This window comes from Sparus aurata, chromosome 23 (assembly GCF_900880675.1).
Source record: "Sparus aurata chromosome 23, fSpaAur1.1, whole genome shotgun sequence".
In the NCBI taxonomy this organism is placed as follows: domain Eukaryota; kingdom Metazoa; phylum Chordata; class Actinopteri; order Spariformes; family Sparidae; genus Sparus; species Sparus aurata.
Genome location: NC_044209.1, coordinates 15,153,980 through 15,167,511, shown reverse-complemented (window position 1 = coordinate 15,167,511; position 13,532 = coordinate 15,153,980). Strand labels below are relative to the sequence as shown.

The 13,532-nt window shown below is 41.0% G+C and overlaps 1 protein-coding gene across 4 annotated transcripts in view; it reads left to right on the top strand.

Annotated features, from left to right (window-relative positions):
* The first annotated feature begins 383 nt into the window (after positions 1–383).
* The window catches only part of baiap2l1b (BAR/IMD domain containing adaptor protein 2 like 1b), a 31,833-nt gene continuing 18,684 nt past the window's right edge, over positions 384–13,532 (top strand). Inside the window, exons 1-5 of one of the 4 annotated variants that reach the window (XM_030409035.1) lie at positions 384–884; positions 3,358–3,433; positions 3,569–3,655; positions 11,718–11,779; positions 13,279–13,350. In XM_030409035.1, coding sequence (XP_030264895.1) covers positions 834–884; positions 3,358–3,433; positions 3,569–3,655; positions 11,718–11,779; positions 13,279–13,350 — 348 coding nt within the window. In that variant the 5' untranslated portion in view covers positions 384–833. The remainder of the gene's footprint in view (positions 885–3,357; positions 3,434–3,568; positions 3,656–11,717; positions 11,780–13,278; positions 13,351–13,532) is intronic. The other 3 variants (XM_030409033.1, XM_030409034.1, XM_030409036.1) reach the window with 3 other exon arrangements.

The following is a 13,532-nucleotide window of genomic DNA, read 5'->3' as shown; positions in this document are numbered from 1 at the left end:
TGAGCTAATGTTGTGAAAAAAGCATCTGTAAAACGGCGGATACATTTGTGTCACACTCCCTGTGAAAACACTAATTTGACTGTCATAAGATTGAGCTGCTTTCACAGGATTGAATGGGGCTCCGTCTCCATGGCTGTGTCCAGATATAATCAAACATCCTGGCGCTCTTTTCTGGGGGCTCGATCGGTCCTTGGTCACTATAACCCCGCCCTCAGCCCATGGGGGCCAGCTCTTTGGCTCGGAAACACAAAGAACTGGTCCCAGAAAAGGTCCTGGCTCCGAACCGGCACCTGGACTGCCTTGGTTGAAGAGGGGCAACTGTGATCAACGATTTAATAAAAAACAGAAGGTTTAATTTGAAGGCAACCGACCGGAAAAGTGGTTCATTCTCTTACTCCGTCCGACTTGACACATGTCCACCTTTTTCTTCCTCCCTCCCTCCCTCCACACCTCCACAGGCCTCCTCCCCTCCTCTTTCTCAAATATCCACCTACAACAAGTTTGACAGCGCAGCTTTTTCAGCGCTCACTGTCCGCAGCAGCACCTCCAACACCTCCACCTCCAGCAGCAGCAGCAGCGGCGGCGACAGCAGCAGCGGACGGCTCCCTCCCTCTCCCTCTCTGGGGTTACTTTTCTCCTCTCCTCACCTCCACAGTTTGATCGTTTTTTTTTACTTGGTTCGTGTTGCGTCTCCTGCTGGCTATGAGGACTTTTATGTGTCCGTAGGTTTTTGCTCACTCCCCCCTACCTGTTGTTGTTTTAGTTTTTAGTTTTTTGGTTTTTAGTTGTTGTTGTTTTTTCCGTTGGGCGTCGCGAGGGATACACCGTTAAACATGTCGAGGAGCACGGACGAGGTGTACAAGCTAACAGAAAGTACATACAAGGTGAGTAAACACCGGTGTGAACACAACAGGTGGGACCGGGACAAGAGAGGGGAAATACCTCCGTGCATCCATGTGTCCAACTTTCTGCTGACTTGAACCACCTGAGCTGGCTAACAGGTGTTTTAAAGTTAGCTTTATTCTGCTCAAGCTAGCTTAAATTTAACGGTTTAACTGCTAATAACATGAGGGAAGGATGAGGGGAAACTCAACCTGGACACAGTTAATCTTTGCCTTTTGTTTATAATATAGATTGTGTTATAAATAAGTGTCAATACTGTAAAGAAGTTATTTTTGATATTTACGTGGGCTCCTTGTGTTTTTCTATAGCCCCTTGTTTGCCGACTTTACCTCTGCATCAGTAAAATACAGACAGATTGATGTGTTGAAACAGCTTAAAGGGGCACTGTGTAGTTTTGGAGAAGAAAATCAAACTCAGAATTTATATGTTTACAATATTAACGAGGTAACGTTAGTAATACCAACTAGTTCATCGTTTCTATAAGTGAATAAACAAGCTGTTCCCAGAAGAAATGAAGGTCCCCAGAACACTGTTTGAAGCTACAAAGGTGGCAGGGTCGGCCACATTTGAACAAAACCAGTAGGAAATTTTGTTGTCATGTAAGGTCAGTCTGTTTATTCAATCAATTCGTTTTATTTGATTCGATCAAGCATAAAGAAATCAGTCAATGAAGATCTTTCCCTTCTGGTTGAACTTTATTCCCCAAAACTACATAGTGCACGTTTTAATGAAACAGATTTCTTATGTGGAGAGCAGAGACTTTTCTCCAAAAGCCAGTCGCTGACTAATACTGAGTTTAGATTGCAGGTTTTTGAAGAAATCAGCCCCACCCTAGGAGTGCCATTTCCTCATTAAAGTGCTACCCTACGTTTACAGCATCATTTGAGGCAGCTGTAAACGTACTCTGGCATCTGTGCCTTCTAGTAATCAAGTAGAATCAATTTAATAAAGATAAGAAGGTGCTTTGAAAGTCAGCTGCTGTTACTTATTTTGTGTCCTCCAAGACACACTTAATGAGTCATTTGCTTTCACATGTTTGCTGTGGGATTTCATGGAGGTTAAAAGATAAACTAACCAGTAAATGGATGCAAGCTCCTTAGAGTTTAAACTTTTAACTAACTATACTGTGTAAGCAGATGTGCATGCTGCCTCCACTGGTGGAGAAAAAGTGAAGGTGAGTAAGTATAAAGAGGCTGGAGGGGGAATAAAATTGACAAAATGCTTGTTCTTGCAACCATTTAGACTTTTTGAACAGCTTTTATCCGCTACCCTCCTCACGGGACAGCCTCCACATCTCCTTGGTGTGATGAAATGCAGGAAAAAGACTCCAGGTTTAATAATTTAGCTGGCTGTGTGTGTTGTGTGGTAAGATTATACAGCAAGCTCCTCGGCAGCCGTCACCTCTGGCCCACAGCTATAATCAGCCGTAGCCCAAGGCTCACATAATACAATGTGTTTACATGAGTGGCTTTGGTGTCTTCAGATTTCGTGATGTTAATGATTTCATGCTTCATATGTTTAATGAAATCTGAAATTGGCGGATCGAAGTTCTGTGGCTTATATGTCACAGATTAAAGGTCTGAATGAGGAGTTTGTGATCACTGCTGGGCTCATAAATCATTGTTTGTCATAGGGTTAAGGTTATGCATTACTTAAAGCAACAGCTTGTACCTTCCCAAAGAAGGGCAGTTGAGTTGTTGAGTCTGAATCATAGACTGATGCTTTGGTTTGGCAGGTAGTGTCGGACATCAACCCAAACCGACTGAGATTTTAACATTGATTTCAGGATGAAAATTGTCTTATATTTGGTCTGAACGACTAAACTTTTACCTTTGAGCAGTTTTTAAGTCTTTTCGTAAGTGACATAATGGAGAAAGAGACATATAATGACGAAAATACTCACCGTGAAGTATCAGTACTTAACGTAACTTAATCTGTGGTGAGACTCGACAATCAGCTATTTTTCTCCAGGAAGTTGCATTGTGTTGTTTTAAGAGTTGTTTACCAAAATTGTATAATTTCCTGCATTCTGGGCTAGGGTGTGAATCCAAGATAAGACCTTATCCTCTCATAGTCATCACAAAGAATAGCTCAATAATTTGCATAATCACAGAGATAAGACACTGATTAAGAAATGTTAAGGTATGCTAAGAATGAGAATCCCACTTTTCTTTTCATTCATTCCTCAGTCTGTGTCATCTTCCGTTTAACATGTAAGACTGCCTGCACAGCAAGCAGGTATAAAGGTCGTTGTTTATAGCCTATGTTAATGTATAGTCAACATGGTTTAACATGACTGTGTGAATTTCAAGCTTCCCCTCCTTGAACACATCTGATGTCACTCAGTCAGGTGGACAGTCACCCACTTGTTGAGTCAGCAGTCTTTTAACCATATAACTCTGGAAAGCTTGAATGACATCATGACTAACTGTCTCTGCTTGTGTCTCCGCCCAGAGTGTAATGGAACAGTTCAACCCAGGACTGAGGAATCTGGTCAACCTGGGCAAGAACTATGAAAAATCTGTGGCTGGTGAGCATTTTTACAACAGTAATAAACATTCGGGGTAATTTTGAGCTTAGAAAACACATGCTCCTAACCAGAAGGTTTTCCAACAGGTATCAGGGATCCTGACAAACATTAACAATAATTTTATTATTTTCCCAGCAATGACCTTGGCGGGAAAGTTATATTTTGATGCAATGTCTAAGATTGGGGAGAGTGCTGCAGTGTCTCCCGTCTCCAGAGAATTAGGTAAGTTTCCATGTTTCCCTGTCCTCTGGCTCTTCTGGGATGAACTGGGGCAGATCTGCAGACAGTGCAGATAGTTCTTGCTTTCCCAAAATAGTTGTTTATCTCAGCTGGGTCTCAGAAGCATTGTCGGGGGTTCCCAGGGGTGTATTTATGCAGAATTTGTCTTGCATAAACATTTGATTTCTGAATAATTTCTTCCTCACCCTGTGTATCATCTTGTCATTCAGACATTTTCTTTTTTTCCATTTGATATAAATCTTGTTCACACTTTTGATTGTGTTTCTAGAGCAGTGCCTCACAAGCTATAGCAAAAGATTAATGAGATTGTTGGTGATAAATGTAATATGAAGCTAGGTAACATAAATACTGCCTCAGTCACTGGTCTGAAATTTGCCATCTTGAGCTAATCCGTTTCTGAAAGTCTTGGTGGCCAAACCTGATTTAGACTGTCTTAGTTCCTGGATGGATAAATCAGAAGTGAGTCTCATAAAGAATCAAATATCTTATAAAGAATGGGGAATCTAAGCAAATGCCTTAAAATGTAAAATGCAAAAATATGAAAACAGTCTTACTGTGATCATAGCATGGGTCTTCAGGCATTGCTGTTGAATTTTGAGCAAATTGTTGCTCTTTTCTTTTTCTCTTATCAAAAGTAGATAAACAAGAACAATAAATGAAAGTTTGTACTGTCAGATTTTCTCGTTATTGTTATCACACAAGCCAGGAAGCACTGTTCCTTGAACACAGCTGCAGTTATACTTTGATTAATGCCGGCATGATGCCTGTGATGGATACACTACTGTGTGTGTGTTGTAAACTTGAAACACACCGTGGCATAGGGTTTTTTTTTTTTTTTTGGTTCTCTGTTTGTTGCTAGCGAACTCCCTAGGCTTCAGCTCCCACAAGCTCATTTGCAGTCCAAAGATGTCTGGCATGCTAACTCATGTCACTAGTGGCACACTTTGATTTAACTGCTGTATGTCTCTCAGCTCCCCTGCTGATTAGCAGCAAAACTGCTAATTAAATTCAGCAGCACAATGGGATGTGCTTCATGTTGTACTGGTGTCAATTTTCTGACACACTGAAAGTATTACCCCGCCCAAAAAAATGAGACATTGGCTGTAAATTTTTGCTCGGTAATGAAGAACTGTGGGTGGCAGATTGAATCCATGTACGCTAAAAAGGATTCTAATGGTGACAACTTTCAATTGTGCAATACGCTATGATTATAAATCCACATCTCAGCTTTCCATCCCTCCATCTGTCCCATCTGTTCAGCATGTTGAACACAGCCATTGTGTCTATTGCAAGGACTTGAGTTTTTGACAGTTGACATAGTAAAATACAGACAACTGAGGAGTGAGTAATGCTGCAGAAGAGAGAAGTTCTGATGTTGTTTCAGCCATAAACTTTTTAATCCTCTTCTGTGTTTAACAGCCAGCTTTGTCTAAATCTGAGGGTGATAAGAATTGATTTGGGTGGTTTGTCCCATTAATAAATCAAGTTGTTGATGTTAATGTATTTGTTTCCATGTGGTAATGTTGTTGATCCAGCCGTCACAAAGACAACTGGATTGCTTTGCTTTTTCCTCAGAGTAGCAACCCCCAACAACACAGGACAAAACATGAGTTTATTTATTCATTTGTTTCTTTATTGAGCTGTGAGAGCAGATAGAAATGGTGCCAGGCTGTCAACCTTACTGGATTGCCATGCCTTGATTTTCCTGGGAGATTTTTCCTGTCTGGCAGATGAAACGGAGAAGTGAAAGCAAGGTTTAAAGGGAAACAATCTTAAGTGCAGGTGGTGTCATTATTCTTTTGCCTTTACACTGTGCAATCAGCAATTACATCATAATGATACATTAAAACAAAATCATTTCTGTTGCCAGTTAAAGTCATCTGTGATCTTCCCACACATTCTTCTTCTAAATGCTGAACATAATCACACGGCACAAACACTTCAGTTTGTCATCTATAGGTTGTAAAATATATTCAGTGTGCATATGATGCACTCTGGCATTCAGTATCTGAAAAACAGACTGGCATGTCACAAGACCTTTCTATCTGTTTTGGATAGAAAAGACAATGGATTAGCACTGTTGGAATTTCACCCACCAAAAATGCAAATTGTGTAAAGAAAGCCCATCTGTTTGAATTTCTGATTTTCACCTGTATTTAATATTGTAGCTGTTGTTGTTGCTACCTTCTTGTTTTTATAGCAGTATACTGTGAATGGAGTACAACTTGGAAAATCCTTCCAGTCATAGGAAGTGAGGAGGAAATGAGGGGAGGGACACCAAACAACCTTCTGATTTTTATCTTTGTCCGTAAAAGTAATTTAACTAATTATTAGCCGTTTTATTTTTCAAAATAAACAAATAAATTCCCATTTTAACAAATTAAAAAAAACTCAGAATCCTAGAAATGATAAGTCTGAGGGATGACGTAAACATTAGCATTACAAAACAGTTTAATGTAGGGGTGTCCAGGCTGAGTCCATGATGTCCAGGCTGAGTCACACTCACCCCTAACCTCTGGACACGGTCCAGCACCCACTAATCCCTGTATGAGAGGGACAGACAGAGACAGACAGAGACAGGGAGAGGCACTCTGGTCTCATGACAGATCAGTTTAGTCTGAGTCATTATGGTGGATAATGTAGAGCAGGGGGTGATTAAAAAGGCACTACAAACAGTCGTCTAATCTGATAAACCAGGACTGTTCTCCAAAATGCATTGTAACAGGAGTCTGTAGTACACATCATGATAACCAGCCAGGATGTCCCTCTGTTGTCCGCTGTCCACTACAATATAAACTCCTCTATTTCTCCAGGAAATTGAGTTGTTTTACAAAGAACACAAAAGTCTGAGCTGCTAGTGGACGTAGTGGAGCTGCCTGTCAGAAACCTGAGCTTCAGTGACGCGTAGCCAACCAGAAACCAGATACTCTGGAGAGGCACTGGAGGACCGGTGCACCTCGTCCTCCTGCCTTCTTCCTTTAATGTCTTTAGTCCCCCTTCCTCTCCCCCTGCTCCTCCTCCTCCTCCTCCTCCTCCTCCTCCTCCTCCTCTACCAGAGTTCAAATGTCAACAGTTGTTTCATTCAAGCACTCAGGTATCTGACTTGTTTCCTTCTCTTGTCAGACATGGAGCATGAATCAAGATCTGTAGAACCAGGTTGTGTACAGACCAGGAGTTTTGGGTCTTCAAACTTGTATTTGAGTTTAAACTAAGTGTTGCTGATGCTGGAACTTTAAAATATGTAGTTGGTTCTTCAAGGAAAAAATTGACAAGCACCCTGCAACTGTTGCCCAAAAATCTGAAGAGTATTTAACAGCCTGTAAAACACCGTGACCATGCAGCATTTTGTTGTCAGCAGGGAATTGAGAGTCATCCAATCTTGTCCTGTTACGGCAGCGAGGGCTTTGCAGTCGCTTTACAGACCCACACACAGAAACACACACACACACACACACACAGAAACACACAAGCCATCCTTTGATGGTCCTGGCCTGTTCAAATGGCATCAGGCCCACTTTACATAATCCAAGCATGTTTGCATGGTGTGTCAGGTGGCTCTCTCAGATGCCAGGATTATTTTGCCCACAGTCAAAAACAGTGGAGGAACTGTGGGCCGCTTTGCATGCTACCAGCAAAATGTTGTTTTCAAAATCAGCTCAGAGAGGGAAGTTGTTCCTATTTATTTATGTATTGTCAACATTTTACTCTGTTTGTTTCACTTTAAGACTGTCTTTTCTTTATATTTTACTTTATTCATCCTACTTTATCTCTCCTCCATGGTAACCTCTGAGGTCATGGCTCAAGAATGGAGCTTGATAATTTTTGCAATCAAGCTGTCATTGTTCATATAATGCATTTATAATGACAAGGCTGAGTCTCTGTTTTTCCCTTTTGTTGTGTATGGTGTTGTTTTGATAGTGTCTTTGATAAACCATATCTACACAACACATGTGACATCCCGCTGCACATTGGATTGAAGGCTAATTTATGCTCCCTTACATACAAAAATACACGTGTTCGTTTCAAACAATAAAACTATCAAAGGCCACATACTTCCCGTGCGTCCTTAACATTGGCATCAATACAAGGAGATTGTTAAGCTTGATCCAACCTACCCTGGATGATTGGATTGAAATTACTTTAGAGATATTTAGGATGGAAAAACTGACCTATCAGCTTAGGATCCAAAAGGAGAAATTTTATCAAATCTGGCACAACTGGATCCTATTCATAGCCCCTATGAGAGCAGATTTTATCTGATCCCGCTGGCAATATCGTTTTATAATTTAACTGTTTTAATTTTGGACTGGTTATTGTTGATGCTTCCAACGTCAGCAGCGACAGGCGATCCCCTGGTTCGTGTACATAGTTCCTTGTAAAATGTTCTGATTACAATTAAGTTGTTTTAGAGCTCTTTCGAGAGTCACATGTAAATCTTATCTGGTTCTGTCTATACCAGGCAAACTGTCAATATTGTTTCTAAGATGACAATGTAGTTCCACTGATGTTATTTTGTCATAAAGGCTGTGAAATCTAAGCTTCTAGAGGAGAGGAAGCTCTACCAAAGACGAGTATAATTTGATTCACGTTCCATGAATATACTCCCTTGGGACTCGTGCGTCTGGATGACTGGACTTGTGCCTTTTCTGAACTCAAAACAACAAAACCGGAAGGACATTTGTTTATATTTTCACTACAGTCGTATGCCGATGTTTTACATGTCCATCCCAAATAAAGATTTAATTAAAAAGAAACAAACATTGGCATCAATCTTAATCAATCTTACCACTAGAGGGCCCCGGCTAGAATCAGCTCGGTCTCGCACGGACTTCCACTTTTCCTCCGCCACCATCCAATCTCTTCCAGCTGTTCTGTAGTAACTGTTTATCTCTGTACTAGGTAAATTAACATCATACAGATGTTTCTCACCAACCCACATTACCTCAAAGTTTCGCCATTTTTAAGACTTCTTCAAGTTTTGTGGCCATGTGTCACTTTGAACTATTAGATACACTGCTACACTGCCCCCGCCAACTACCAGAGTCACTGCTCCATTGGTTCGTAAGCTTTCTGAAACTGTGCGAAGAACAACTGATATAAATCACTAAGTAGTTTTGTTGAAATGGCACATACTGACATTGTGACATGAGCTACAATGCCCTAAGGACAAGCATGCATTTCCTGTAGGTGTTGTGCTATGTTAACTCAGCTGTGCTGAAAGAGAGGGACTTTGATAGTTACATTTTGGTACCATGTCCGAGTTAACTTCAGTTTTTGATGATGTTCTCTGATCCTAAAGCTTGTTGCAGTTTCACATTTACGTACTTTGTAGCTCCTTCACTCCTAACATTCAAGCGAAAGGTTACATCTCAGGTACTTAACTTCTCAGTCAGGCCTTCTGAATTGTCAGATGCTACCTTTTGTGTTTGTGCAACAGCTATCAGCCCTGTAATGGTGAATGTAAAAGTCCTCCACAAAGCACAGTGTGTCTGACCATGACTCAAGAGCCATTACATCCTGGGTAAACAGGGCTGTAGGCAGCCAGTTTGTATTGTGTGGTTTTATCTCAGTTTAGTTATGTTAGCTTATGGCGGTGAATTGCTTCTGCTGTAATCCACATCACGACACACTTTTGCCCTCGCACCTTGCTCGATCGAGAACAGCTGTTGCCTGGCAACGTTTTGTCCTGACTGTGACAACAATAAACAAATGAGCGTGAACTGCCAGAGAAGGACTGTTGATTCCCGTGATGTCACTGTAACTAAGACCTTCTATGACACATTGATTTGAATCATTCAGATATTGTGATATGTTGATGACTCAGATCTTTTGCGTCTTACAAATAAACCAGTCTGTCAGGTATTTGACTTGATACCACACCTGTAGACATTTTTCAGATTACCTTCTTAATGTAAGATAAGGGGACTTTGAGGTCAGCTGTGTCAGGTATTCATTCTTACGCAGTTAGCATGGTTTACTTTTAACCCAGTGTCCTTTGCCATCTTTTTTTCTCCCTCTGTTTTTTCTGTCTTTTTCCAACACTCTAACACACTCATACCTTTTATCCAATATTACCAGTACACCTTTTCCTGCCTCACTATACCTCCTTAACACACTCTCCTCCCTTCCTTTCCCAGCTGTTGCCCCCCACCCCCCACAGTTTCTTTTCTCCTGCTCTGTCAAAGGGCAGATTTACTGGGTTGATCTCTTGGCCTTTATCTGCCGAGCTGTTTGAACTGCGCTCAGTGAAAGAGCCAGTCTCGCTGTAAGGCAAGGTGGGGCAGTCGAGGTGTAGAAAGACAGCGTGGGGAAGGGCCCTGTTTACATACTGATGAATGCACAGGTCATGGTGATGCATCAGACAGACATCCTAATGAATGTCTGTCAGGGATTTGCGCAGTACATTTTAACACGTCAGCATTGTTGAGTAAAAGAAACAGGTGTTTTTTTCCACTGGAGGCAACACCGGAATTATGTAATTTTAGATATTGATTTATAAATTTGAACACAATTGCTATTGAGGCAAACGGACAGTGGATCCCTTTATTAATCTTTCGAAAAATATTTTTTGTGTGTATGTGCAGATGGCTTCTATTCACATTTGTTGCAGTATTAAGTCCATAGCCTCTATAAATCTCAACAAATATGGAAATATTGATTGACTCAAGTGTTGTTTATTCACCAAGCCAACGCCTCCCCTCTGTGATGGCACAGGTCCTCCATTTGTTACAGACAAATTAACTGTTCCTGTGCGCTGAAGCAGAAGCCACTGTATCTGTTTGGAGGAAAATCTGTCTTTACAAAATGTCTCAGGGTTGCATCACTATTAACACCCATGTGTGCAGTGCAGCTGTACTTGTTGGCTACTGAAGAATGTTTTTTTCATGACATTTACTCACTGTACACGGAAAATAGATGCCTGTGGGAAAAGCTCTGTGTGGGAGAAGTCATAACATGAGGAATAAAGTTTCCATTCTGATGATTTGCTTCCTGCTTGTTTTATCCAAAGCGACACTTGATCTTGTGGTACACAGACGGTCTTCAATCGCAGTTTACACTAAGCATGTCTCTGAAAGGACATCTTCCAAATTATTGATAATTTGTTTATAGGATTTTAAACAGAATAAAAACAATTTTTTGGTATTGTTTTAGTTTGTAGTTGTCGCCACAGTTCAGCTGCTGCAGTTTTGCTCATTCTACAATATAACAAATATTCAAAGGCCCTTTGAATCGGTGAGCGGTTTTATTCAGGCCACAGACAATAAGACAAGTCAGCATGTAGGCTATCTGGTTCAGAGGTACTGCGTAGCACTGGCACTTAAATGTTTTTATTGTTAAATTAGTGAAGTGTTTGGCATAATAATTACATTTAAGAAACTTAAGAATTGGTTTAATGACGAGTCAAAGTCATGACATTTCTTGGGGCTGCAAAGTTGTATTTGTTTTGCTGAGAAATGCTTCAAAATGCACAAAGTACTGTGATTATGATTTCTAATGATTTTATGACTTTTTAAATCACTGACATTGCGCTGTGTATTGTTTTGGGTAGGTCAATGGGAAATTTAATTACAATTTTCCACAAAATGATTTCTCTCCATAATCCTAATTTGATTGCTTTTGTGGGAAACATGCAAAGACAGGAGGTTGTAATTTGTGGCTGCCTGCCATCTGAGCTCTTTTTGATTAGCCGAGCAGTAGGTGGTCCAGTTTTTCAGGTCTTGGCACACGTATTTATTCTACTTTCATCCCGGCGAGGGAAACCCTTTTGTAGCTGGTGACATTTGAAGGTTTTTCAAATTGCAAATGACATGCATAATTTTTCAGTGACACATTCTTCCATTTACAGTATATGTATAGGTGTAACGCATTGTGCTCATTGTCACTGTGCACTTCTGTCGCTGTGTTGCACAGCATTTCTAGATAACAAAAGACTGGAAGAAAAAGCAAACAAGACCAGACAATTAGATTTCCTTTGGCCTGTCTTTCCTCTGACATTAACGTGAACATTTGTCTGTCTCCCTCTCTTGTTCTATTTGTGTGGCAGGTGTAGTGCTGATGGAAATCTCAGAGGTCCACAGGAAGGTTCATCTTGAGCTGGAAGAAAATGTGAGTGCAGATATATTTTTGTACATGCGTACATGCTTCCAGAAAATGTTTCCTAACTACGTTGCCTCACCAAATTTCAGACACTGTCACTCTCTGAACCTGTTGCTCACTCCAGACAAGCGTAAGCAAAGCCTCAATTCACTAAGCACCATTTAGTGGTTCACACAGTCAGCCGGTAGCTTTCTCCCCTCTCCACCCACCCTTGACAGATATTTACTGCCTTCTATTCTCCCTCCTCACCTACATCAACTACAGCAGAACCATGAGCAGGCAGTACGAAGAGGTTGAATGAGGAAGGGAAACAACAGGTTTATGCTGTTGAAGCACCTGTTGGTTTATTTCCTGGCTGAAAACATGGGGCAGGTCTCAACATGCCCTGGCATAGCACCAGCTGGAGCTGTTGAAGTTTGGTGCATTGAGAAAGTACAGCCTTATTTAGGCTGTTAGCATGCTTGCACCGCAGTAATACTGTCACTTATGATTATTTTTAATTATGATTAATTTCTTGATTATTTTTACAGTTAATGTAATATTTTCTTAGTCTGTAAAATGATAGAAATTAAGGACAAATACTCTCTAAATGTTTACAGAGCCAGTAAATTGTTTTGTCAAAACAAGTTAAAGCAAAACCTGTGTGCTCCAATTTCTCCCATGTGAGAATCGAATTTGAGAAAATACTAAAAGTGATTAACTGATCATTGATTGTCGTTGATCAATTGTTGTTGTTCCAGCGCTCTACCCAAACAATTGGTTGTATTTACATTGTTTACTGAGACCTTACTTAGAACAACGAGATCTTCACACATTTATACAAGATTGTTTTCTTTGAACGTTGCACAAGCTTTGTGCTTAGAAAATAAATAATGCCAGACTTTGAAAACAAGCTGTTAAAGTTGATCTTTGGGGCAGAAAACTTGTGAGGCGCTTCCCAGAGACATTGTTGCCATCAGCGTCAGTGAGTGGGTAGACTTGTAAATGGACTCCTGTTGGTGAGTCACAGCATCAGTCCAGGTCAGAGAAAATAATGGAAGAAAACCCTTTTGCAGACTTCGATGAAGCTCTGCATCATGTGTTCAACGAGGTCTCTGTGGTCATCTCTGTGTTTAGTAATGGGGTCTTCCAATTCACTGATCCGCCCCATGTGGGCACGCCACTGCGTCTCAACAAGGCTTTGGTGATGGGATTGCTTCGACACCCTCACACTAATGAGAGGGAGCTGCAGAGAAAGGGAGAGAAGTCTGTGGGCATTCCCACGCTTTGTTTCTGACTCATTCATAAGCGCAACCTCGGACTTGGCTCTCACCCCCGCACACACGCACCGATACACTCTCCATTTCTCTCTTTGAGACTTACAGTATTTTCCCTGTTTGCCGCTGACAGCAAAGCTGACAAACTGTTGCACTCCATCCTCCCATCCAGTTAATAATCATCTGTGTGTCTTTTCCCCCTCTTCTCTTTGCCCCCTCTTCTCTTTGCTCCCTCCTCCTCCTCACCTGAAGTTTAAAAGGTTCCACAGGGAGATAATAGCCGAGCTGGAGAGAAAGACCGACATGGATGTCAAATATATGACCGTGAGTAGTTTCTGTGTGTGTGTGTGTGTGTGTGTGTGTGTGTGTGTGTGTGTGTGTGTGTGTGTGTGCGCAGTCTGAGTCATTCATTATGGAACACCAAACACACTGCCATTTAAAAAAAGTATGTTTTTTTTATGTGTTTGCTCTCACCATTGATTTGTCGACTTGATTTTTGTTGCTGG